Consider the following 26,182-nt stretch of genomic DNA (forward strand, 5'->3'; position numbering starts at 1 on the left):
GGCCCCGGGACATTGGGATTTGCTTCCTGGCTGTGTGGATGTTGATTCCTAACTGGATCTTGGGAGACAATCTTACTTCTTTATGTATCTGAGCCCTGAAGAGGAATGGTGATGCCTCCCAGCTGCATGGGAATGCTGAGGCCAATACCGGGGAGCCCCCAGGACTTGATGCCGTAGCATGTATGAGATCACATTTGTGCCAGACCCTCAATTTTGTCACTTTGCTACGTTGCTGGTTTCATCACCAGTCCTCAGAGGATGCTGCGTTTTGAGGCAACCCCCATAGTGAAGCTCACCCAGCTTGCGAGGTCCCTACCCTGCTCCTGGCCCCCTCGCTGGCAGACCAGGGATGGGCACCTCTGCAGAGACAGCAGAGGTGACAAGGCTGCACCACGTAACTGCTCTCCAGTCAGCGCAGCTGGTGGCACAGCGCGACTGCCCTCGGGCTGTCCTCGCTGTACAGCATGACATCAGCTTGCAGATAGCCTCAACCCTCTGGTATTTGGACCCTGAGATCCTTTTATCGTATTTTTAATTTTTGCTCTTTCTATTGGTTGACTGCTGCCCATTCAGCCTCTCCTGCAGCGACTTCCGCCCATCATTACACCGCTCTACATCTTCTCCACTTTTCCTCATTCCTTTTATTTCCTTCCCTCTCTCATTCCCTCTTAATTCCCCCATTACCATCTCCCGCCCCAGCAGTCCTGTCTTTGCATGCCTCACTTCTCTTTCAACACTCACTTCTCACAAATAACAAAACTAAACCGCTCTTTTTAAAAAACACAAAGATCAAACACATATTTTGAAACAGCCATGAACGGACGCATGGAGCAACTACTTCATTTTAGCAATGTTGTCACAGAAATAGAAAGTTCCAGCTGAAGCATATAATTTAGACCCCGTGTATGCTGGGACTAGCAGGCAACGTAGTTACACCAGGTGCTGCCTAAGCAAGACCCTTCCTTGCTTGGCACACAAACCTACCGCAGGATTTAACAGCAACAGGGCAGCTTTCCTGCTGCGACTATGCCCACACGGGTGTCTTCAGGTGGCACTAGTCAGGGATTGCCCTTGTGCACATACCTGACTAATGCGGTTACGCTGCCAGGAGTGCATAATTGCCAACCACGTTCTGCTCTTACATGCTACATCTCGAATTGCCCTGACAGAGGTGAGACTGAAAGTGTTTGTTTATTTTATGCACTTAGCAACCTACCCGCAGTATCGCTGCGGCGGCCTCTCCTCCTCGCCTGTCCTCTCCCCTGGCTTACATTTCGTTTTCACCTAGCGAAAAGGGGCGAGAGAAACATTAAAAAAAGAACCAGGAAAATGGGATTACAAAACCACAAACACTGTTAAGAGGGAGATTTGGGGTCAAGCAGAAAAATTCTAACTCATTTCAGAAAATGGATTGGATTTCAAGCTGCTGGCACAGCCTGATGCTGTCTTAATGACATTTACTGGATGGGAAGTGTTAGCTATTGTTCCTGGGTGCCTGTCTAAACAACACCCTGCATTTTAGTCTCGTTGACAGAGCCTGCCACCATGTTCCAGAGAGAGCTGTTAATTAAAAGACAAAGTCCAATCTCAACCTAGCTGGCTGTATTTTTACATAATTTTATTTTTTGTTTGCTCAGTCTTGCTCCACGAACCAACAGAGCTGCCAGCTGATCTACTTTTTGCTTCGCTCTTCAGTGGTGCAGCGCAGAACATGTGATTCTCCACAACTCCAGGCCTTTTACCTTTGAGTTTGTAGTTTTAAAAGGGATTTTTTTTTAAATCTGACATTTCGTCCTGAAAGAATGTGAGACATGCAGAACCGCCGAATGTGGAAGCCACCACAGGAGGCCAAGACATGATATTAAAAGGAGTAATGAAAGAAAGAAAGCTATTGAAGTGTAAACTCAATTTTACTGAGAGTATGCTACAGATCAGAAATGAGTAGTTTGAATCCCTGGTGCAACCGACACCAAAATATTAATGGTTAGGTACAAGCAGGAAATACAAAGAGCTTAAAAAATGTGTTTTCTCTGTGTTTCCAGAGGAGAGCCTGTTTGTTAAGGCACTGAAGACCCTATATTATTTTAATAACATGTATCTCAGTCAGTATCATAATTACAGATCTCACTTTCTTTCGATTAACTTCACTCACTGACAGGGTTGGACTCTTGATCCCTATTTTCTTTCTGGATTGTAAAACAACAGTACTCCGTTTATTTCCTTGCCTTGGATCCCTTTCTTGGATTAAACCTGCAGGAAGGAAAAATGCAATCTAAATCACTGCAGGACACCATCTGCCTTCCTGCAGGAAAGGCTTGTAGGAGTACGGCAAAAATAGGAAACGCGGCCCTGCTAATGCCATCGAACCAGGACCTGGAGGAAAGTGACAGTCCTGAAGCATGGTGTGCCTTTGCCGTGACACTGACCTGGGGGCCGGCCCCCTCTGGAATCCTCACGGACTGCCCGTCTCCCTCGGCTAAATGAACCTACCTTAAACGAACCTACCTGCCTGGTACGTTGCCCAATCTCTCTCTATTTGCTTAATATCAAAGGATGGAGCGAGTAGATTCAGGTATCTTAGAAGTGCTGACAAATGAGTCATGAAATGTATTAAATTTACTCAATTGTTTTTACAATCCAGTACAAGTGTAAGTTCTGTAGAGACATTTTTATTAAAAACCATCTCAAAACACACCACGAAAGATCCCAGAGTAATTCGTCGTAGGATAAAAACGGTTCCTCTCACACAAGAGGCTCACTGAGACTTTTCAAAGAAACCTTTGAAACAAATTACCACTGAAAGACAATTCTCCCCATCCAGAAACCTACCTCTCTGGATTGAGGTTGGGTCCTTAAAACCTCCCTCTCTTCTGAGAGGGGCTCTGGTGGCCCTGCTTGTACCTCTGGGATTTCTTCTCTCCTATGTTCCTGTTGTTAGAGACGTTTGCATGAAAAACGAGACTTTTCCTAAGCTCTCAAGAAGGTTAAGATAATTAGGTTTTCAAAACAAAACACCAATTTACAAAACCCGAGAGGAACCGAGCTGTAATTTTTCCTCCACCTCCCTCAAAACCCAGTATCCGTCACCTCCTAGTTCTCCGCAGACCTTCCGCGTCTTGGGCTACCTCAGGAAGACAGAGCCAGGTTTTGACCTAAAATTTTTTTTTTTTTTTTTTTTTTTTTTTTTTAATTTTACTTCGAAAAACGACGTCCACCCCGGCTTAAGAGAGCCTGAGCTGAGGGGTGAGGGTCGGGGGGAACCTCCCTTTTCACCTGAGGGGCCGAAGTCCGCCCGCCGCCGCTCTGTGGAGGGGCTGGAGGCGGGCGGGAGCCCCGCGGGGCGCCCCATGGGGCGCCCCGCGGGGCTCCCGCCCGCCTCCAGCCCTCACCTGTCGGCGGGCGGTGCCGGGAAGGGCGCGGGGGCGGCGCGGCGGGCGGTGCCGGGAAGAGCGGCCGGGCCGGGCCGGGGAACGCGGGGCGGGGAGGCGCCCGGAAGAGCCGATTTCCTCAGCGGGACGGGAGCGGCGTCGAGAGAGAGAGAGAGAGACAGACAAAGCGGCCGAGGGCCGGACCGAAGCGAGAGGCGGCGGTGAGGCGATCCTCCTGCTCCCCGGTAAAGTTGTGGGGGGTCCTCGGGTGCGGGTCCCGCCGCCCCGTTTCTCTCACTTGGAAACTTTTGCGCCGTAAGGCGGGCTGGGCCCTGCCGGCCGCCGGTTCTCTGTGAGGGGAGGCTGGGAGGCGGGAGGGGGGAGCGGAGGGCGGCCCGGCGCTGCGGAGAGGAGCGGGCCGCGCCGCCGCCGCCGTCTGCGGGGCCTGGGCCCGGGCCGGCCGCGCTCGGAGGCCGCGCTGGGCCAGGCCGGTGTGGGGTGGTGGCGGGGAGGGGGCTGGAGGGCGGCTGGGAGGGGGGGCAGCCGGCTGTGTTTTGGGTTGATGAGCGTTATTTTCCGGAGGAAAAGCGCCGGACAAGCTCGGTTCCTGGAGAAGTTTCGGTGGCAGAGGGGCTGTGGGGAGAGGCTCCTCCCCGCGCAGCCGGGCACAGCCCGGCGGGGCCGCCCCGGCGCCGCTCTCCCGCGGCGGGCCCGGGCAGGGCGGCTGCGGGCAGGGCCGCCTGCCCGGCTAGCGACACCGAGTTGGTCTTGGCCCTGGTGTGCGCCTCCTTCTCCTTGCGACCCCCCGAGTTCCTCCTGGCGGTGCGGCTGAAGTGAGCATCCTCCCTCTCGCCCGAGTTGGTGTTTCTGTTTCAGCACACAAACCAGCCTCTCTTCACCGGGAACACCCCCCTCTTCTTAGCTTGGCTCTGCCGCGTTTTTTGACGCCCACCTCTAATCTGCTAGCATGCAGCAAGGCGAGTGCTTCTCCTTCGCTGACAAGAAGGTTTCGTGCTACTTTTTACAGCCAAAGAGTAGGGAGAGCTGGCGGCTGAGCGTATCAACTCTCAGCCGCCAGTTTATGCATGACCTTTGTCCCTCTGCTCATGGGGTCCCTGGGCAGTATGTGTCAGCTGGCTTTTATTCATTACTCACACTAGTTCAGACCATGTGAAATCTTTCAGAGTGAAAGCTTGCGGGAAAGTGTGTGGTGCACTTACATTTAGTGAAGAATTGGATGTGGTCAAGGTGCACTTACCTGTGCCTGTCTGCCCTTGGCCTGCCTGCCCTGCGCAGGAGGCGACGGGTGTATTCTGGCAAGGGTGATCCATCGCTTACTCGCCCAGTCTGGGGTATGAGCCTCCATGACCGTGTCCTCGTTCCAGCTTTCGGAGTTATGACTCAAGGCATGTCTGGTTTATCTGTATTGAACTAGTCTAGGAGCTCTTTGCTCCCCCCCCCCCCCCCCCCCTTTTTTTTTTTCCTTTGTCTTTTGTTTTTTGAGGTGGGGGTTGTGTGAAAGGTATTCTTGGTGCTTCAGTTACTTGTTTCCTGCGTTTTTCCTGCACTGTGAGTGGGGAAGCAGGGGAGGTGGGAGAGGCTCTGTTAGCTGCACTCTTGTGCTAATGCACGTCCTCAGTCCTGCTGGCTACGCCAGCCTTTGAGTACTTTCAAGCCCAGCTAAAGGCTGTAGTTTGTTTTGTTTTCTTTCAGCTCCTGGGTTAGTTTGTAGGCAGGTTTGTGTTTAAATGGAGGTGAAAGCCCAGCTTACTTTACAATATGTGTGGTCTTTTAGGTACCCTTTGGTCTGTCTTGGGGTGCTAAGGCCGCGTTAAGTATTTAGTAGGATGTGTTTCTTCCTGCTGAATTGAAACTTTTTGTTTAAAAAGGGCATAATTTTATGTTGAGTCACTAACTTTTTTATTTAGAGAAACAGTTTTTAAAACATCAAGGAAATGTTTTGTTGACATTTCTCAGGAGAAACAGACAAAGGCTTATTAGGTTTTGTTTTAAAAAGGCTTTGCCCTAACCTTTTCCATAATAAACAACATGCCTTCAGTCTCTGGTTTTTTTTCAGCCAGCTCTAATAATAGGCCTCTGCATCAGAGATTAAAAGTTTACGCAAGGTGGCAGGGGGGAGCACAACGGGCAGAGATTAGAAATCCCATGCGCAAACTGATGATTTAAAATACCAGCGTAAATATTTACCTCACAATACATTTTCAAGCTTTGTGAAATATCAGCATTTCTGTGCTGGCATATGTAATGGCAGATGTTAATATGCAGCTTCTTCATAGGGCTTCCATTGGTCTGATAAAGTTAGCTGAAAGATGTACTAAAAAGTAATTTGTGGTTTTTCAGCAGTATGAATATCTTTCTTCTGCAGCTGTAAGATGGAGAAACTGATCTTGCAAAGGAATCCACATGAGTAGAAATGTTTGAGCTGGAAATACACTCTAGTGGGAATTCAGCCCTGCCTTGAAATTATATGTACTGTTACTATTTGATTTCTAAATTACCTTTCTTATGCAGAGAATTAGTTAAGCTCACAAAAATATTTAGTGGCAAAACTAGTCTACTCATCATAGGTGAGGCTAGTCTAGAGTGAGTACCTGTGTGGCCATGACATTTCTGTTAAAGGACTTGCTGTATTCAGTTTTACTGGCATCTCTTGGCTTTGCTGGACGCTAAAGGAAACATGATGAATAAAAGAGGATTGAGTATTGTTTTGTTAGGACAGTGCCATATTGAGACAGTCATCCAACATGGTGATGAATGCCTGTTATTTTCTACTATCGTGCCTTAACTGGAAATCACTCAAATTCTTGTGCTGTGGAACTTTAATGTATATAACCTTGAGGATTTGGATCCTTTACTACTCTGGGAATTCACCCTAATTTAGTTTTATAGCTAATCTGGAATAGCTCTATTCAGCGAGTTTATAGCTCATGCGTTGGTTAAACAGAGTTGCAGCTTTAGAGAAAGTGCAGATGTTTGATAATTACTACTTTTAACTCCATACTATTTTAGTCCGGCGTATGAGACTTAAAATAGAGCCTACCCACAAAATTGTATACCAGCACCCTTACTGGAGGAGCTATGCTGAAAAGACGAGCATTGAGATTGATCTGCTGTGCTGCAAAGCAGAACTGGGTGCAAATAGATTTATTGAAGTAAAGGAGTCGCAGGAGGAATGCGGTCACGTCACGGCAATTGTAAGTGGGATCTTTCTCCTTGAATGACTGAGACTCGTTATCTTCCGGTCAGGGTGAGAATGGGTGTTAACTCCAGTTTCTGGTGTGCAATGGGTTAGTATAGACTCTTCTATTGGCAAACTGTAAATATGATTCATAATTCCTCCTTGACTTTTTTATTTAAAGAGCCAGCTACCTTTTCTCTAAACATGATTACATATTTTTGTTTGTTTATCCCAGATGTACTACGGAAAACATCTGCTCGTCCTTTGACATGTGTTTATAAATAGCTCTGGTGGAATCAGAGAGGAGTAACCTTTTTCCCCTGTGCTTTATAAAGTGATAGAAATTATTAAATTTGCAGATCTAAACTAACACAGTTTGCAAAGGGAAATTATCTCCCAATCTATTGACATTCTCTTCTGTTATAATTTTTCTAACTTACAAGACAGCAACTTGATTAATCACTTAGACTCACGAGAAACTCTTTTGAAAGGCTTTAAGTTCAGGCATCTATGGATGGAAAAAGCAAATTTGAGGCCAGCTATAGCTAAAGGGATAACAGTTACCAAGGTAGAGAGTGGAACAGTACTGAGAACATGAAACCAAGCTGGATGCCAGTCGGTTCCCCAGTAGATCTGTTTTAATACATTGAATGACACAAGGAGGGAGGAGTGTTGATGTACGTTACAGTCTACGAGTGAGTTAAACTCCCGTAATGTTTCTAAGGCAGTGAGGGGGTTGAGAGCAAATAAGCTAAAGAACTAGCAGCAGTGTGGCAGGTAGGATTTCACTGCTGATAATGAGATACAACTTAAGCTCAGGGTGTGCCTTTTTGCCAAATACCACCCAGTTTTCTAAGCTGTCTGTGCCCTATTATGGAACAGATATGTGTATGACTGTATATACTTCAGAAGAATTTCTGTGTGGAGCTGATGTCGGGGAGCAAATGAGAGGTTAGTGGAAGTTAGGGTAGAAGAGGCCGTAAGCCCATTAGTGCACCTTGTTCTGGAGTAGCCTTCAACAGCTACTTTAAGAAAGAGACTGAAACCAGTGATCTTGTGGATAGCTGATGAAGGACCAGGGGAGAAAGATTTCTTAATTTGTCTTTTCCTGGAGGTTAACTGAAGGAAATGAGGAGGGAGCGTAGGCCATACACTTCTGTCCTTGCTGTTGTTCAGCACAAGATCGTGCTGATCATTTAGGTGAATACTAAATTTGCTTCTTTTCAGTTAGTAAGAAGTCAGTAAGAATTAATGTTATCAGGAGATTGTGGCCTTGATGGCATGTGTGGTGTCTTTTTTTTTTTTTTTTACCTTCTCCTTTCCACTGCCTTTCCCACTCTCCCAAGGGTTCAGAGAGTTTTCATTCACTGTTTTATTCTGGGTACTTTTATAGGTGATACCTATGCAGATCTAAGGCTCTAAGGGGGAGATTCTTCTTTCCATATCTTTTTCTGGATGATACAAACTCAGCACAGAAGATCCACTTAACTAAATGGTCTGCACAAGGGCTGCGCTAACAATGTAGCTTTACATAGCCAAAAGGGTCAGTTTAATTTTTCATGTAAACAAGGCTGAGCTGTATGCCTATAAAATGGTGTTTAACCTGCATAACACCGAGCAGGTCAGTATTCATCTTTGCAAAGTGCTCTTGAGATCTTCAGCTGAACCTGTAGATGGGTAAATGGTTTTTTTAATTGACTAGAATAACAAATTCAGAAACAGCGTTGTTGAATAGCAGAGGACAGAACTGGTGGTATGCTGAGAAGCAAGAATGTGCAAGTGGGTGTTCTTCTGTGTAAATGCAACTAATCAAGATGCACAAGCTGCCTGTTCTTTACCCACTTTCTTGCAAGCATGTCCTTGTAACGTATACTTGTAAAACTGATTTCCTTTAGCATGACTTAAAGACCTAGCGAGTCTCATTGCTCGATGTTGAAGAGTTGCTCAAGGTCTTGGATAATTCATGATGGACTGCGGACATGTATGCAAGTGACAAGTCTCGTATAAACCTCATGTACAATTTACCATAAAGTTCATTTCAACCCGTACCTGATGTCCAGGTGTTTCAGAGTCTAACCATCTTAAGACTTAAATTATTTTTTCATTTAAAGGATGAGGAGTTGAACAATGAACTGGAAGTCGCGCATGGGGGACTTGCTGTGGTCTGATTACTATAGCTGAGAGGTCCATCCAGCCTAGTGTCCTGTCTCCATGACCCTCGTCATGACCCTTTTTATTAGTCTAACCCTTGTCTGAGGTCCTAAATTACAAGCCCTCCGCCTGGCCGTGGCCAAGCTGGCTGTTAACAACACCAGAAGGAGGGAATAAAATGGGAACTCCGGAGGTTGTTTCCATTCCCATTGCTTGTCACGCTGTTGAGCAGTATCCTCTTGGCTCCTTTGATGCCTCTGAGGAGTGATGGACTGGGCGGTGTCTGGTGTCACCCTCTGGTTCCCTGATCATAATTTTTGACCCTTGCCACCTTTCTTTTTATTGACCCCCACAATCATTTGGCTTCCCTTCCCTGCATTTTCCCCCCACCTTTTTCTTGGGCGGTGGCAGTGTATAAAGCAATCCCTAAAAGGGAAAGCAGCAGACAAGCAATAAATGAGAAGAGGGCAGCTGAGTGGCATTGCTTCCCTAAGGTGCTGTGCCAGGCTCCGGCAGCGTAGGAGCTTCCCGAGCCAGGAGTTCTAGCCTGGGCTGACTTCTGTTCTGCAGATTTGTCCAGCGGCTCTCATGGCTGGTGCCCAGTGCTGGCGGGAGCGCTGCTCAGCTTCTGACGCTGGCGGGCTCGTCTGCAGGTGCAGACCGTCTGTCCCTTCGTTGTATTCAGTAGGCTCAGTTCAATGACTTAATTTCTTTTAAATTTAGAAACCTGCTTGAGAGTTGAAAGGCTTCATACAAGGTACAAGTAAAATGAAAGACGTGACATATTTTTTGAGAGAGTAAAAAGCAAGGATCTGGTTTGGCTGTATGAAAAGCTCTGGAGTGGTTTAAGTTTCTGTACAAAGTATGGCTTTGTAGTTACTGCCGCTTCCACTTTTTGGAAGATGTGTTTAATTACAAACCACTGCCGTTACAGCTGGAAATGCATTTCCTGACTAACATTAAACAATGCATCCTGAAAGCAGAGATGTGGGGAAGGCTTTTAGAAAAGTGAGCATATCCCTTATTTGTTACGCCACAGCACTTCCACTGCTGGTGGAGTCCTTTCAATCACAATACTCTTCTTTTGTACTGGTACAATGAAGAGTGCAGTACGACTGTGTGGGTGGGTTTTTTCCCCCTCTCCTAGCTGGGGCTAGGGAGAAAAAATAATGACATAAGATGCAATAAACAGTAGCAAAAAAAAAAAAGCTAGAAGGTTTATTTGTAGCAAAACAGAATAATGCAAATAAATTGTGCAGGGTTAAAAGCTTATAACCTCAGGAAAAAAGTTAATTTCTGGTCTGTATGCATCAGTACTTTAGCATCAGGTGTTTTAAGCTGTTTTACTTAGTTTGCAGGAATTGGTTAAGACAATTTGATTATGTTTAACAGAATATTATCATGGGCCTAGGGAAAAGTCAATGGTTATCAGTGAAAGACGCAGCGTTCAGCAGAACCAGAGGCAAAGCGCTGGTGCAAAGCCAATTGAACAGGATTTCTTAGCTCATCTGTTTTTTGTTCGGTAGCTTTGTCTTGTTTCCTGTTCCTGGGGGTGAGGAGAAGGGGTGGGGAGAGAAAAATGTGTCTTTAATCAGATATAAGTTGGTTTCCACTCAGTAAATGGCTGTGTTACTAGTTTAAAAACACTTTTTTTCCAGCAAGACCAGCCAAGCAATGATTCCTTCCTCTCAAACCTTCTGGTTCCTTCCTGTTGCTTTTATAAATGCGGGTGGGTCAGTGACATTTGTGGTGGTGTGTGTTGTTTTTTTTTTTAAATAAAAGTTGCTTTAATTGGTCATCCATATGCTAAGGCAGTGACTGGAAAGGATTCCTGTCCAGGCAGATCATTGTTAGCTCTGATTCTCATGCACCGCTGTGCACCCTTAGCGAGTTTGTACTTGACAGAAGGTGGTTATGGCTTTGCAGGTAACTCCGGTAAGCATCCAAAAATTAATTGCGCCAGTGTGGTTTTTATTATTACTTGCTTTGCTCTTGTGGAGAAGCTGCAAAGTTCTCATCAGTCGGTGCCCTCTGCATTCTCAGTGTCCGCAGCCGTGTTGACGATTTGCAAGGAGAGGAGATGGTGTGTGTTAGAGCATCCTACCTTACATATTCTTCCAGATAACTGCATTCATTTAGAAGATGCTTAACTCATCCAAACAATGCCTGTGCATTACCTTCATGTTCGCTCTTCTTCCTGGGGTTTGTTTTTGTGTGGTTTTTTTTTTATCCTTCCCTTCCTAACTCACGGCATGTGTTGGTGGAGCTGTAAGTCGAGAGTTGTCTGGGGGCATGCAGTGATGGTGCAATTCTTCGCATGAAACTAATTCATTGTTCATAGCTAAGAAATGATGTTAAGGTTGCCAAGAGTGTAAAGTGAAAGTCTTGGCCTTATCAGTTGTGGATTTTGTTATTTCTTTTTTTTCTTTAAAAAATAATTGCTTTGTTATTTTTAGATAAGACTGACAGTGTTCCTGAATCAAAGTGAAGGACTGAAAAAGGAATTCTAAACAACTTTTTCTAGAAAAACTTTAGAAGACATTTTACTTTGAAGAATCTTTATGCTCCTGTTCTCCTTTGCTTCAGTGGGTGCTCTTCTTTTAGTAGCTTTTGCAAATGGAGAAAACCATGGAAAACTTTTTTCACTCTTGTAGCGCTATGAATTTTTGTTACATAGTCTTTAGTTGCTACTATGCTGGGCATGCAATTGAGAAAGAATATGGTATTTAGTCTCTGTTAATACAAGACTGTCCATTTCCTCTATGTTTAAGTAAATTGTCTCTTATGAAACCTCTAATTATAGGAGTCTCATTTTTTCAAAACATGCGTGTCAGCTCAAACAACTCCAGTATTTGTATACTTCTGACTGTTTTAAAATTGTTAATGACGGTTTAGATCTAGCAGATGTGGTTAGCTAAAAGCACTGAAGGGTATTGCATAAAAACATATCAATTTAGGAATGAAAGTGTGGTTTGAGTGGGGTCAGATTTTGGTTATTTCTGACTCTATAGCTTAAATGGCACTTTTTATTGCCAATTGAGCGCTGAAGAAGATCAGAGCAAAAATACCCAGGTTTTCTTTTCCTTTTATTGCCAGCCATCAGTGGGTTTTTTGCAAGCTAAGCAAGGATTAATTTTGCAGCACTGGCAAATTCTTGTGCCAACTGATAAAGTAGGCTAACTTATAACAAACTTTTTTTCTTATTTGAGGAATACTTGTGGCAAAAAATAATTTGTTAAAAGGTTGCCCCTTCTTGCATTCATTGCTAACTTAAGGTTGGTAATTGTAATCTGTGCTAGCCTAGTTTGGGGTTTGAAGAGCCATGCTCTGTAGCCACAGCCTAGTTGTTATATCTTCACTGACTGTGTATTCCTAGGGTCTGAAATGCATACTGTGGTTCTGAGAGTGGCAGTAAGCTGTTCTTCCATTCTTTCCCAATGATTTTCGGGAAGCTTAACAGAGCTTTACACCACTTCAAGGGTGGAAACAGACACTGTGAGGTTGGAAGGGCTCTCAGTAGTTGAATCAAAGTGGTCCAGCAGACATACAAGTCTCACCTGGGCTCTACTCTCCCTCTCTCCAGGCTGAGTCCCCTTGTTTTGTTTGAAAGCGCTATCCGTATAGGCTTAAACGTGAGTAATGTGGCTGAGAGAGGGTGGGGGTTTGGGAGTTTGAAGTTACCATCGCTGCAGGGATAAGTCAATTGAAAGTTGTTGCTTTTTGCTTAAAATGCAAGTGTGTTGCCCTTCTGCATGGCCAGAGTGTCACAGTCCTGATCCAAAGAGCACACAGCTAAAATAGAGCAGTTAAAAATCTAGTGATTACTTGCTCTGATTTTGGAAGTTATCTTTCATGGTGTCAGTATTGCAGGTCTTCAGCACAAAATGCACCAACATTATTGTGAAGACTGAATGAGTGGTTATTATTAATAGTAATAGCTTACTGCTTATGACACTTTTTTTAGAAAAAGCATGTGTTTTTCAGAAAACACATGTTTAGAAGAAGCATCAGTTTTCTTTATGTAGTTGGAATCCTGCTTGAGTTTTGGAAACTGAAAACCGTGCAGAAATAAATTGGACGCTTGTTGGGACATACCGGGATATCCATCTGGACAGTTAAATGGGTATAAGCATGAATTTGGTTTTTGCATTCTTTTAGGATGTCATCCATGAACTGGAGCCTTAGTATGGCATAAATAAGCCACTAATTGCCTGTGCTTGCTGTGAATTGGCTTGCCATGCACCTTCTTTCTAGTTCCTTTGAGGCAAAACAATCCTGGCAAAAATAAAATGATCGGAGCCTAACGCTTATGTAACTGAAGGCAAGAGGCTGTTAGCACTGGTGTCTCCGAAAAACGGTTTATTTGTAGTTGTGAAATCACTGCTGTGGTCCCAGGAATACCACAATGAAGCCGCTTGTGCAGAGTGTGCCTTCCATCCTCTTGATGATAGCTAGACCAAAATGAAGGCGTGAAAACCTGTTGTTATGGAGTGCATTCCTGGTTTTGGAATGAAAATAAGTTACTTGAATCCACGGTACCATAGCAGTTGGGAAGCTGTTAGGAGACGGCACATACTGCTTTGGCAAGTGTGTTGCATCTTAATCTGGTGATATGCCCCATGCCTGCTTTCATGTGACGGTGTGTGGTATAGGGCAGGCTGTGCTTCCAGAGGGGAAAAGGTGACAGGCTCTCTATGGCACGCTGCTGGCTTTGGTAACAAGGCAGCAGGCAGGAGATAACACCCATGTAGAAGAGAAAATAAGAGTTATAAACTTCATTGACTTTTGTAGGGACACCAGATTAGGTTGTGTCTCTTAACTCAGTTAACAAGGTCTAAAGATTTGCTAAACAAATGGAGAAGTAGAGAAGCATTTGTTTGTTACTGGCTGTGCAAGGCTTTCTGATGAGTGGTTTCAGATGCCTCTCTAGGCCCTCTCCACAAGAGCAACAGAGAGAAAAACCCATGAAAACAGATTATGAGAGCTGGATCTGGAATAGTACTGGTGAGAAATAGGCTTATCTGAACCGGAATTTCTTCTTTTTACTTGGCTGGTTACTACAGTCTGTGGAAAAAATGTGGGGCAAAGTTGAATATACTCAAATGATAGAAATGTTTTGATGATCAAAGAATATAGTCAATGCAACATCTGAGTTTGTATTCATATTTCATATTGTGAAATTCTAATAGTAAGGATTTCTAAGGAGGTATACCTTCATGGCATTTATGGTGAACGAGAAGATTTGGTAGCTGAGCAGATGAAATCTAAGGTTGAAGGCTATGTTAGAAGAGGATGACTGTCTGGTTTTAGTGGTGTGTACTTGGTGTTAAATAAAAACAGCTTAAATCAAACCTCCTTAAATTCTTCTTGAAAAGCATCACGTATACCAAACATCCTTGACTAGCAGCTATTGAGCTGCTGAGAGGAGTAGCGTGTTGTTTGTGGAATGGGGCAGACACACTCATTTGGAGACTGTGAAGGGAAAGAGGAAAGAATTAAACATTTTTCTTTTTTTCTGGATACTCTTAATTATATGGAAAACAGTTTTGAACTGTCAGTGGGGCATGATGAAACCCCTGCATATGAGCTGGGTTTAATATGAAGTGTGCCTTAACCTTTTTCAAACCAAAAATGGTCATAAGATTTGTGTTAATGGTGTATGTTAGATACCTAATTCCCACAGATCTGCTCTGTCTTGTCTTTCACCTTCAGCAGGGGTAAAGGATTCCTGGTGGTTATCAGATGGGTCAGGTACTTAGGCCACAAACCAAAAGGATTCCCTTGGGAACAGGGAAGCTGGTTCACTTTCTGGCTGGAAGATGAAGCTGGGTCATTGTGTCGTGAATCCCACCATGTTCCATGCTCATGACTGGGGTGATGGAATAAGAGCTATTCTCATTACGTTGCACAGAATATCCAAAGGCAGTCTGCAAGCATGGTAGAGGACAGGATTATAATTCAAAATGACTGTGACTACTTAAAGAAATATGAGAGAAAGAAATAAGCTGCAAAATAATGCAATCAAGTATATATTACTGTGTCTGGGCACAATCAGCTGCACAAAATGAGGAACAACTAGGTAGGTAGCAGAAAGGGTGTTAAAATGGAGAATGTCCTCCCAGGTATAAAATGTTCTTGTGCTGTACTCTCGTTAGGTTTTTTGGATAGCATAATGCTTGAATTCAGCATGCTGCCTATTGTGCTTGGCCCAGGTTAGCCCCCCCGCTGTGCTAGTGAGACCACACTGTCTCACTAGCAGTTTGAATACTGTCTTCCCTAAGAAAAACCAAAAGAGAATGGTGAATGTAGTTAAAAGCTTTTAGAAGGCAGCCTGTCAGGATAGTTAAAATTTGAAGACTGATAGAAGGTGGCATCTAAAAGACTCTTCAGGTAGCACAAGGTGGTGGGACTTAAGTTGCAGCACAGGAGATGGGCAGTTAAATCTTCTGCTGTGTAACCAAAAGAGATTTGCTGTGGTCCAGAGGCCGGGAGGCTGCAGGATCTCCTGGTACAGAGCAGGCTGAACATACCAGCTCAGTAGTGTCTTTGGGTGCGTGTGGGAGTGCAACCTGGAAAAACAGGACCACGAGCACTAGGCCTTTCTGTGATTCTGTTGGTGTGCAGAGCCCGCTGTTGAAATAGTGCTCCTTCATGGGCATTTTGAAAAGCCTTGGGTGCCTTCGGGATACTTCTGCAAAGAAGCTGCAGAGCTACATTCCTATGCTTGCCGAAGTCTAGAAATTATTTGCATGCCAGTATTCTGGAAGTAGGTATCTGAAGTTATTCTTTAAAACCTTGAATTACCAGTTTTTGAAAACACTACGACCTTTAGTTGTGGCTTTTGGAAAGAGCACTGTACGCATATCACCTTCAGCGCGTTCATAGCAGGCCAGCTTGTTCGACGTGGTATGTAAATGCAGCCCCAGCAGTTTTAATACATCCTTCTGCTCAGGTCTCTGCCCTCACCTCTCCCGAGCAGGGCTGGGACCTGCCCTTGGGTGCAGTTCGGGGGCAGAGCTCATCTCAGTGCTGCTGCTGTCCTGTCCTCTTCCCTGTGCAGACCCACCTCCTCCTTCAGAACAGTAAGCTGGCAAGGTAGTTTTTATAGCTACTGGCTTACTCTGAGACCATTTTAGCTCCCTGAAGTGGCTCACCGCATCAGGTGGGTGCCCGTTTGTGGCAGGGAAAGGAGCAGTAGGACTGTGGCAGCGTTTGTGTAAAGTAGTGTAAAGTGTAACGGAAACCTCTTCTTAAGCTTTAGCTGTTGCAGAGATCTTGATTCTTTGTATAAAGCACGGGGCAAGTTGTCCTGGGATGGCTCTGCTTGCAGAGCTGCTCCTTGGCTGGAAATTGTGTGAAGTTTCTGGAGGCAACAGGGAAGTCTGGAAGTGGCTTCTTTAAACTCCTATTCTTTCCCCACCGTCATGTCCTTGCAAGCACACTAAATCCCAGTAAGATATAATTGCATTACTCTTGAACCATCTATGACAATAATGAGCACCATCACGACCAGTGTAATAACCTGAAGGGTTTACAGTTAACATGCTGGGCTGTGAGCATGGTTTAAGGTTGGAGCTTCACGTGTGTGAGGATTAGATGTGTTGGGAGGGCGTTCCTGCTCTCTGCAATGGCTCTGCTTGATGCTCTGTTTTCAGTGGCACCTGGTTCAGCTTGGCTGTGATATCCAATTTTGCCCCGTGTTTCCACTTGAAGGGCTTTGCCAATGGTGCCAGCTGATGTAGCCGTCTTCTCCTGCCATCGCCGGTTCTGCTCGCAGTGGTATCTGTGGTGGCACGGTGAACCAGATGGGGATCTCAGCCCACCCTGCAAAAAATGATTTCTTTCCCTCCAGCCAAATCAGTTCTTCCCCATCTGGTTAATCGCTCAGCCGTGGGGAAAGCTGTGCCAGTACAGAGGGGGTGTGATGTGAAGAGGAGATTGAGTTCCTAGAGGGGTGTGGGAGGATGAACGTTGGTTTTTAAGCAGCTTTCCTGCTGCTTATGAAACCACAGGCTGGGCAACCGCAACTCCTTGTGCGGTGGTGTCTTTCTATATATTCCAGCACTTCAGATTCAGCGTCGCTTGCTCTCTTCCGCTATGTGGTCTGTGCTGCTTTGTCCTTGAAATTCCTGCTTTGAGTGCATGCGCTGCTGCATGTCCCGTGCATCGTGGGTCTGTGGCGTGGAGAACCCTTTTCCATATCAGCTGGGTCATCCCAGCTGCCTGAAACCAGTGCTACACTGGCCTGTGGTTGGGTCCATCTTCCAGAGGATATCTTCTTTCTTTAAGAGATGTTGCAGTTATTGCAGGCATCGTGGGAATCATGGTGTGCTCTCCAAGAGCAAACAATTAAGCACTCTGCTACAATATCCTCTGACTTGGTTTACTACCTGTTACCACATTTGAATTCCATGAAAAGAGCTTGCGCAGTTGTAGGGACAAGACAGGTTCCAGAGAATTAGAGCGTTCTCGTGGCGGGAGCGTAGCCCTGCTTTAACATGGTCCTGGCAGTTGTCTTTTTATCCCCTAAACCCACTCCATTCACACATGCGTTTGTAAGCTATAACCTGTTACTGTATTCTTCAGAAGTATTTAATTGAAGAAACATATTTACTACAATGTACAAATGATACCCAAGTCATTGCTACCAAACCATGTATTTGATATCAACCTATGCTTTTCAGATAAATTTCAATAAAGTTTGTACTAAGTGGTTTTATAGACCATTGCTTTGGGCCAATTCGTGAGTTATCGTACTAACGTGTTTTCAGATGAATTGCCTTCATTATCCTACTAACACAATTGATGTATCTTCTCATGGTTACCTTGTCCTGCACTTTGTCTCTGTGAGAGGCATAACAGCATTAAATACATAGAAACAGCTTTTACCTAGAAACCTAATGGGCTTTCCAGAGCCCTGGGTGTGTTTCTCAGAAACCATAAAGGCTTTCAGTGTATTTTTCTTGACTTCTTACGTAAGAAGCATTCATGCCGAGCTAATCAGGAGGGAATAAAACAGTGAAATTCCTCATTGAGGAGAGGATGTTACCAGGGGGTGAAGGGCATTTCACAGCTTGCCCTGTGCCAGCATCTGGGTCGTGGCACAAGCCAGTGCAAAGCTGGACCAGCAAAAGAAAAAGGGGGTGACTGGGAGAGGAGGATAGTTAGTGAGTTCACAGGACTTAGTGATAAGTGTCAGAGGTAGGGCGAGGAGGAAGAAGTGGCCATTGTCCACCCTCCTGCAGCCAGCTCACTGGGGGTCTCTGGAGCTGCAGCCTGGCATGCCTTCTGCTGTGGGAGCTGGGAGCCTTTGTCTGCACCTTCAAGCACTTTGATTTAAAACTGTCAGAAATGTTGTATGTATGCTAGCATGGATCGGTCTCTTCCTATTCTCTGGGGTTGGTTTTTTTTTTTTTAAAGCTTTCAGCTTTTTAAGTTTTCTTTCTCTCCAGCAGTGTAGGCACTTGGAGCGTGGGCATAAGTGGAAAGCTGAATGCAGGTTAGGTCAAGACTCCTGCTTTGCACCTTGCAAAGTTGTACTTTAGTGTATGCCAGCATGTAGGCTCTTCAGGGCAAAGCTGTGTTTTCAGTAGTGTAGTGAGTACTTAATCTACTGGATTGTGTCCGTGGTGTGAGAAAGCCTATGTAGTGTCTCAGGGTCAGCCTGCCATGGAGGTGCTGTTGACTGAAGCCAGGTGATGCTAAGCCCTGCCTTCTTTACGCCTTAGGCTGGGCTTCTCGAGTGCCCGAGAGATTTTATTCTTCGACGGGAAACAAGCAGCCACGTCTGTGCTGTTTCTGCATGTTTAACTGTCAGTGTCGGTATAAAATGGTTGGTTGTTGGTATGTGTTGCAAACATCATTGGTTACCAAAATTAGTGCCTTGCCTCCTGCTTCTTAAAAATAATGGGACGTTGTGCTCGTCTGGCAGCTCGGGGACATCTGGTGCTGTCAGAGCAATCTGTCTGCTGAGATGCTATGCAGACAATGCCCTGTCCAGAGTAAGATTTAAAAATATCGGCTAATAAGCTTTAAAACAACTTCAATAGTAGGTGCTTAGGAAAAGGGGTGGAAGGAGACTTTGGAAATGTATTTCTCTTCCTGACTTTTTTAAAAATAAAAAGTTACAAATGTGGGTTTAGTCTAATCTTGAATTTTGAGGGCAACCCAAAGCAGGAAGAGCTAGAATCTATTAAGTCTGAAGTGGTATGAACTGGTTTTATGGACCTGTAAATACTTTAAATCCATTTTTTATGGAAATTATGGTTCTGGTTATTCCCTTGTTGTGCTGTACAGCATCACAGTGTTAATCTAGTGATCTGTTGTAGCTCATTATTTTTATTTTTTTAGACTACTGTTTTCAAAAGCAGAGCTATTTTAGTAGTTGCACTAAACTTTTCCCATAATCATATTTGCTGTTCCATTGGGATGTTGATATAAAACTGTAACGGGAAGGAACGGCTCAGTGACAGATGTCTTCATGCAAATCTGCTTTTCCCTCCTACATAAGTGTTAAGGGGAAGTGTAGTAGATACCTAAGCTGTTAAATATGAACCAACTGGATTTTCTGGCTTTGTAAGGCTTATATTCACTATTTTACCTGAGGTACTTCCAAAAGGTGAATTGTATGAACAGGTAGGTTGAATGAGTTGAGTTAGAACCTGGCTCCTGGTTTGACAAAGCGTTTGGGGTAGTGACTCACGGTGGAGCTGAGAAAATGGGCAGCTTTCTGGTGTGTTGAAGCCGAGGTGTTTCCTTCTGCTCCCCCAGGACCTTGGGCTGCGTCTCAAAGCCGGTCTGGGAGCACAGGACAGTCGGTCCTGGAGGGAGGCAGCAGAAATTGGGAAGGGGCTATTTGCTTAGCCTCCAGCTTTGTGGGTAGAGTGCCCTCATTACCTGTGAGGTCCTTTTTCATTGCTTGCGGACCAAACGTTGCCTATCTTGTCATTGCTCTGATAAAATATTGTGGCTTTTGAATAGGTTTTGGTGTGGTTTTGCTTGTTTGTTGTTTGTTTTTATTTTCTAACCAAAACATACAGGTAATGTCTGTATATTGTCATAACAAGCAATTTTTTAAACTATGACCAGTTGAACCAAAACTGGTATTTCCGGAGACAGTATAACCTTAACTTGCACCGAATGGACGTGTTGTGTGTTTAATAGCCTCGATTTTAATTTATTTTTAAAATACGTGCCAATAGCATTAATAATTAAAAAAAAATTGTATTCATGTAGCTCTTTTTTCTTCTAGAAATGACTGCTGTTACTGCAGGCAGCGTTAACTTCAAATGGGACCCCAAAAGCTTGGAGATAAGAACACTGGCGGTTGAAAGACTACTTGAGCCTCTTGTTACACAGGTAGGAAAAAAAGGGGGCCAAAAAAACCTTTGTAGGGATGATTACATGTTTTGATGTATTATTTCAATTAAGTAACTTTCGAAGCTTAAATTTCAGACGTAAAAATGCTACAAAACTAAAGATGGAAAAGAGTGTACAAGTAACATCTTTGTTCAGTTTTATTGTAACAGTTATTGGGCATGAGTCTAGAAAGACTGTGCTTCTTCAGCACCTGGTAAGACACAGTATTTAAATTAGAAGTGCAGAAATGCATGTTAGTAACTAATGTTCCATTGCTGCTGTGCTGTTTCTGACCTGTATTTTGGGTGGTATGCTGCTTATTTGTTGAGTCTTTAAAAAGCTGTGCTATGTATCATTTAGAAACTGGTATTCAGGAATGACAAAAGTCCCTTGCAACGAAGCCATTAGTGCTTGCCAGAAGTAGGGTCTCATAAGTTTTTTTTTTTCTTTGAGATTACCTGTGTTTAGAGTTCCCTTTGGAAGGAGGTTCAGGTAAACGGTGAAATGTGTGGTGGGGGATGTTGGCAACCTGTCTAGCACTGCCTTGTGTTGTAAACAGATTACTGACCCCTCCTAACCAAGTTCTACCCATGAAGTATGCTTTTATGGCATTTGTTACTGTTTCAGTATCTCTTTTATAAGATAGGCATGATTTCTCTTAATTTCTGCCTACGCTTTATGCTGGATTTGTGAATAAAAGCTTATTTCTGCATGGTGTATATTGCCCAGTGAAATGCACTGAAGAATATGGGAAAGCTAGAGTAAGTCTTGTAAATATAAGTTATGCATATTGGGCATTTTGAAGGTTCTTGGAAGAGACATTCTAGGAGGTCTGGAAGAGAAGGTGCACTGGAGACAGTTAACTCATCTTCTTTAGCATTGTTTTCCTGAAATGTGAAATTTTTAAAATGACAGTATGAACTGGACACAACTGCTAAGCACAAACTGCAACGATTAAGTTCTGTTTCCAGTATTAACATTCCTTTAATCGCCAAGCTGCTGTCTGTACCTGCCAGTTGTTCCCTGCAGATATTCAGATGGACAGTTGGATGATCTACTATATAGCTTTTTAGCCAGAGTTACTGATGGAGTCTTTCCTGAAGAGAAATTGTCCTAATTTGGCAAACTTAACTGAGTAAACTTGCTTATAGGACCTTTTTGTCCAAGTTCAGTGTCTGTAACTTATTCCTCAAGTAGCACAATAGGCTGTACTGGCAATCCCAAATTTTGTGAATGATGTGACTGGCAAAATACAGAGAGGAAAGTGGAGTAAGTTGCCTTGTTGCAACTTGTTCTTTATTTGTAGTACATGATAAACTGAGACTACCCAGTACAAATGTTCCCCGTTAACCGACTGCGATATTCCCAATTGATGGCTTTGCCTCTCTGAATCAACCTCCTGAGAAGATGGATTCAGCTCTGAGGATCTTTATGTCAGCAGTCCTTGGACTTTCCAGAGTAGTAATATTTTTAGTGTTGTAATTTATTGTCTCTCTGAAGTAGCTTTGTATGCATTTTCCTAGACTTAACAAAAAGAGAAGGCGGGTGGGGGTGGAAAGGCAAATCAAAAAGTGTGTGTGGATTTTGTGACATCTATTTGCATTTGATTGAAGGGACTGGATCCTGATCCTGAGCTAATGGAGTACCTGGTGGTCATCTGGCCACTGGTGACCAGCTCCTAGCAGGGTTTCAGTCTAAAACATAAAACTTGGAAGTATTTCTTGATTGCAGGAAGATCGTGAGAGTTCAGTTTTGGTTGTTTTAGGGAAATAATGAGCTCTAGGAAGTCCTTTGCTCTGCATTTAGTCCATTGGCTGTAGTACTGTTTTGGACACAAAAGATACTGTGTTGCTAGATTTCTGTAGATAATGGCTTCAACCTTGTTTGGGGTCTTTTATGCCTGGAGAGCTATCCCAATCTAATTATCCCCAACTTCGTTTCTTTTTATGTGATGCCAAATAGCTCTGGCCTGTTACTGAGATTGCAGTTGATCAAAAATACAAATAGATCTCAATTCTTAATCAAATTTTCAGGTCTGCTGCTGATAAGACAAATCTCTAAGCAGTTTAGCTGAATTTATAATGCTCATCTGAGGAATCAAGAAGCATGGTAATGTTTAGAGATGTGAAAAACACTTGTGTTTGAGTTTAACTTTTGGAGCTGACAATAGTGCAGGTATTAGCAATATGCTGTCTAGAAAAGAAAAATACACGTGGCCTTGCTGTCAAATTGATAAAACTTCTAATTTGTTTCATGTTTTTGTTTTTTCCTCTCCATCTATGCCTTTAGGTAACAACACTGGTTAACACTAGCAACAAGGGCCCCTCTAATAAAAAGCGAGGGCGTTCTAAAAAGGCCCATGTTTTGGCTGCTTCAGTTGAACAAGCAACAGAGAATTTCCTGGAGAAAGGAGACAAAATTGCGAAAGAGAGCCAGTTCCTTAAAGAGGAGCTGGTAGCAGCTGTGGAGGATGTTCGTAAGCAAGGTAAGAGCTATGTATCTGATCTCTGAAAAACCACAGTTTTACAAGCTTAAGTAGAACTGTTCCCGTTTTTCCTTTTGCTGTTATTTCTAATGACTCTGCGCCTCTCCGCTTGCGTAGATTCTCGGCTTGTCTTGCTGGCTTCCTTGAGGAATAATATGAACTGGGCAGATTTGGAAATTGGATGTCCCAGGTAGAGATCGAGAAGAGAGGTAGAATGGCTGATTCTTTGAAGAGTATTTAAAACTCAGTTTAGGCTAAAAAGTAAACTTCCCACCCTGCCTGTAAATGTTGTGGAACTACGTCTCAAATGTGTCAATAACTTCTTCAATATTTGAATGTATACAAACCAGCATTGTAGGAGGAAGAGCTGGGTGTCTTGAATATGCAAAATGTAAACAGCAACAAACGGAATGTGAGGACCTTGATTAAATATTCCAGGCTTCCTCCCCCACATCTAGTGTTGATTTTTATCATTTTCTTTTTTACTTTCTTGGAGAAGACCTGCAAGAAAAGCCTATGGAGCTGGCTGACTCTAAAATATGCACTAGTAAATATTGTTGCTCATAAATCATTTATCATTCTTCTAGTCATGAGCCTTTTCTATGCTTCAGTGAAACCCAGTCAACTGGTATTAATGGTGGTTGCTGCTGCAGCATAAAAAGGAAAACTCATTAGCATTAATTGTTTGTAGCTGAAGTTGTGCAGTGATGAAATATTAGTTGAAAATGGTTCGAAGTTCTGGATGAGCCTGGTTGACAGACCAAAGAAAGATCAACATAAGAAGGCTGCAATATAAGGGGCTAATTGAGTTGGCTTAATTTAACAACAACAAACAACAGCAAAAGAGACACCTTTGTCTTGAAGTCTTTAGTTCTTGGTGCTTGCTTGATTGCTGCTCAGAATTGAGAGTCAGAGCTCATCTGTGAGTACCTTCAAATGACTCTTAGTGATGTTAGTGAGCGAGGGAGCTGTACTCAGTCCTCGGGATTGAGAATTTCCATTAGCTGAATTTGTAGTTGCAGTGAGAAGCTGGTAGGAAGGAGAGACTGATACAGAAACCTTCAGGATGACCCTTTCACTTGTTTCTTGGCCTCTGCTTGATTTTGAGACTACACATAAACTTGATGCCAAAACCTCCCTGCTCTGATCTCTGACAGAGGAGGTGGAGCTCATAGCTGAGAGGTGCTGGAGTGAAATAACTTCCCGCCTTAATGTCCTTTCACTACTTCTTCCCTTTTTACTGTTCGCAGCTTGCATGAAATCTGGTGCATAGAGAGGATAGCTGTATCTGTTTTCTGAAGCTGGGTGGATGATGATTAGACTTGAGTGATTTGCCTGAATACGACTGGTGCCCGCCGCTGTTTGTGGGGATGCAGTCGCAGCAGGGCTGGGCTGCTGGGGCAGCACGACCAGGGATAAAAGCCTGTGCCCCGTCACGGTGCCAGTGTTCGGTCAAGTTTAGCAGAGCAGCTCCTTCTAAGGAAATTAAAAAACAAACCTTTGAGGAAATTAGAAGCAAATGGTGGAAAATGAGATGCAACAGAGGGAAGGCTTATTGCTGCCAGTGCCCAGGGGAGGATTGCAGTTCTCAGTAGTGCTAATAGCAGCAAGAAGATACAAACTTTCAAGGTACATGTTTACGTACAGTGCACTTCAGAAGTGTTTCCAGTATTGTGGTAGACCAGTTGAATTCATGAACTGGAGAAATGAGGGCAGTGTAATGCAAAGCCTGTGCGTGTGCTTAGCAAAACTTCCAGGTGTCGGTGCCTTTATCTGCTTTTTGCAATGGGGGGCAAAAGTGGAGAGGAGAATTTGGGTGTCTTGGTCAGCAGTAGGGTGATTGTGAACTGGCAGCATCTGTGTGTCTGACGACAGCAGTGGGATTATAGATGTATAGCACAATTTATCTTCAGCAGAAGACAGGAAAATAGAATTAATAATGCCTTTATTTAGAGCGGGGAGCAGTTTAGTTACCATAATAAAAAAAGATGAATGAATGTAGACAGAGGTTATGAAGAAGATTAGGACAATAGATAACTTGTCTCATCAGAGAAAATTAAAATTTTTTTTTTTTAGCCCAGCGAGAAGAAGATTGAGAGGGTACATGATTTTAGTGAGCATGCTTGTTCATAAAATCCCAGTTGTTGGGGGTAAAAACAAAGAAGTGAAAAGAGCTATTTAGAATGAATGATAGTATGGTTACATACTAAATCAATACAAGTGGATCTTCAAAGTCTTCCTGACTCTTACAACGGAAGAATAAATTACAATTTGCTTTAAATATTAAATAAGTTCATGAAATATCCTTAAGTAAGATTCCTGGCCCTTTAAAGCTTTGGACTTTTGACTTCTTTTAAAGTAGTGAAACTTCTTAAAATAAAATTTTGAATAGAATAGTGGAGACAAAGAACCCAAGTGTTTTTCAGAATAGATCCTGCTGTGGTTATAGAAAAGACTTAGTACTGGGAAAACATCTGATGTGAATGTCTTGGATTTCAGTGTCCTTACAGTGTTTGTTACATTGATTTCTGTCACTGGAGTTTTGCTGAGTAATAGAAGGGGCAATATTGGTCTTGCCCAGTCTTACTCCCCCCACTGAGCTCTTTGTAGGGTTTTACCTTCTTGGGAAGCATTGAAGACTGATTGTACGTTGAAATGGTCAGCTCTTCTGGTGCTGTTGGGAGGTGTGTTGGAACTGAACCAGTTTCTTACCCAGGTGCTTGACACTGAGACAGGTTGCAGACTCTGGGGTCAAGAAGGAAATTTCTTTTGGGTCAGGTTGACCAGGCTATTCCTGTTTTCCTGGAGTACCGATGACCATAGTTCACCGCCTCTATGTATCTGTATGCTAGTGTGAGGATCCAGGGTATTAGCTATGCTTCTACTGTTGTGTTTCTTCCTACGGTAATTTTGCATAGAAGACCAAAAATTAAAGCTTAAAATTAAAACGCTTAAGCCTGTGCATAGGGTTTGAGGTAAGAGAGTGGATGAATGGTCTTGTGAATCCTGTGGACTCTGATCATGTGCCATGGTTGCAAATGCAGGGGAGTGAACCTACTGATTGTGTGGTGTCTTTCCGCCCTGTGTTTCTTAGTGAAGCTTTCTGCAAAACTAAACAGTGAGGCAAACTATGAAAGGGTAAAATGTTTTTTCAACTGTACTTCACACAAGATGCATGGCTTAAGGATTTCCAAGGAACAGGAGGAGGCCAGTTGCAGAATAACTTGAAGTTAAGCACTGAATTCTTCTTGGAAACCTCAACTTTAAAGTTCTGTTGTGACCAGTTAGCTTAATTTCTTGGAAGAGTGCAAAGAGTTCTCAGTTGTTTTCCTGCAAGAAAAATGTTTTAGGAGTGTACCACTTGTATTAGAAGTAATCCTCCAGCCAGGGACTCGAGATCTTTGAAAAGCCGTAACCTAAGAGAGCTCTGAGACAGCTCTTAGCAAACTGTAGGAGGAGTGTTGTAGGCAGTATATGGATTTAACTGAAGACAAGATTAAAGAATTAACAGAAGCTTTTGTTGCCATAAGTATCAACTCCCATGTTGATATGGCATAAAGGGGATACGGGGCCTTGTCCTTTATTGTAGAAAGCAAGGGCAGCCTGTTGTGACGCTCATGG

General features: G+C 43.7%; 1 protein-coding gene across 1 annotated transcript in view; it reads left to right on the forward strand.

Moving 5' to 3' along the window:
* Positions 1-3,469: 3,469 nt before the first annotated feature.
* The window catches only part of CTNNA1 (catenin alpha 1), a 121,116-nt gene continuing 98,403 nt past the window's right edge, over positions 3,470-26,182 (forward strand). Inside the window, exons 1-3 of the mRNA XM_076349644.1 lie at positions 3,470-3,613; positions 19,970-20,076; positions 22,366-22,561. Of these exons, the coding sequence (XP_076205759.1) occupies positions 19,972-20,076; positions 22,366-22,561 (301 nt within the window). The 5' untranslated portion in view covers positions 3,470-3,613; positions 19,970-19,971. The remainder of the gene's footprint in view (positions 3,614-19,969; positions 20,077-22,365; positions 22,562-26,182) is intronic.

This window comes from Aptenodytes patagonicus, chromosome 12 (genome assembly GCF_965638725.1).
Source record: "Aptenodytes patagonicus chromosome 12, bAptPat1.pri.cur, whole genome shotgun sequence".
Classification (NCBI taxonomy): Eukaryota; Metazoa; Chordata; class Aves; order Sphenisciformes; family Spheniscidae; genus Aptenodytes; species Aptenodytes patagonicus.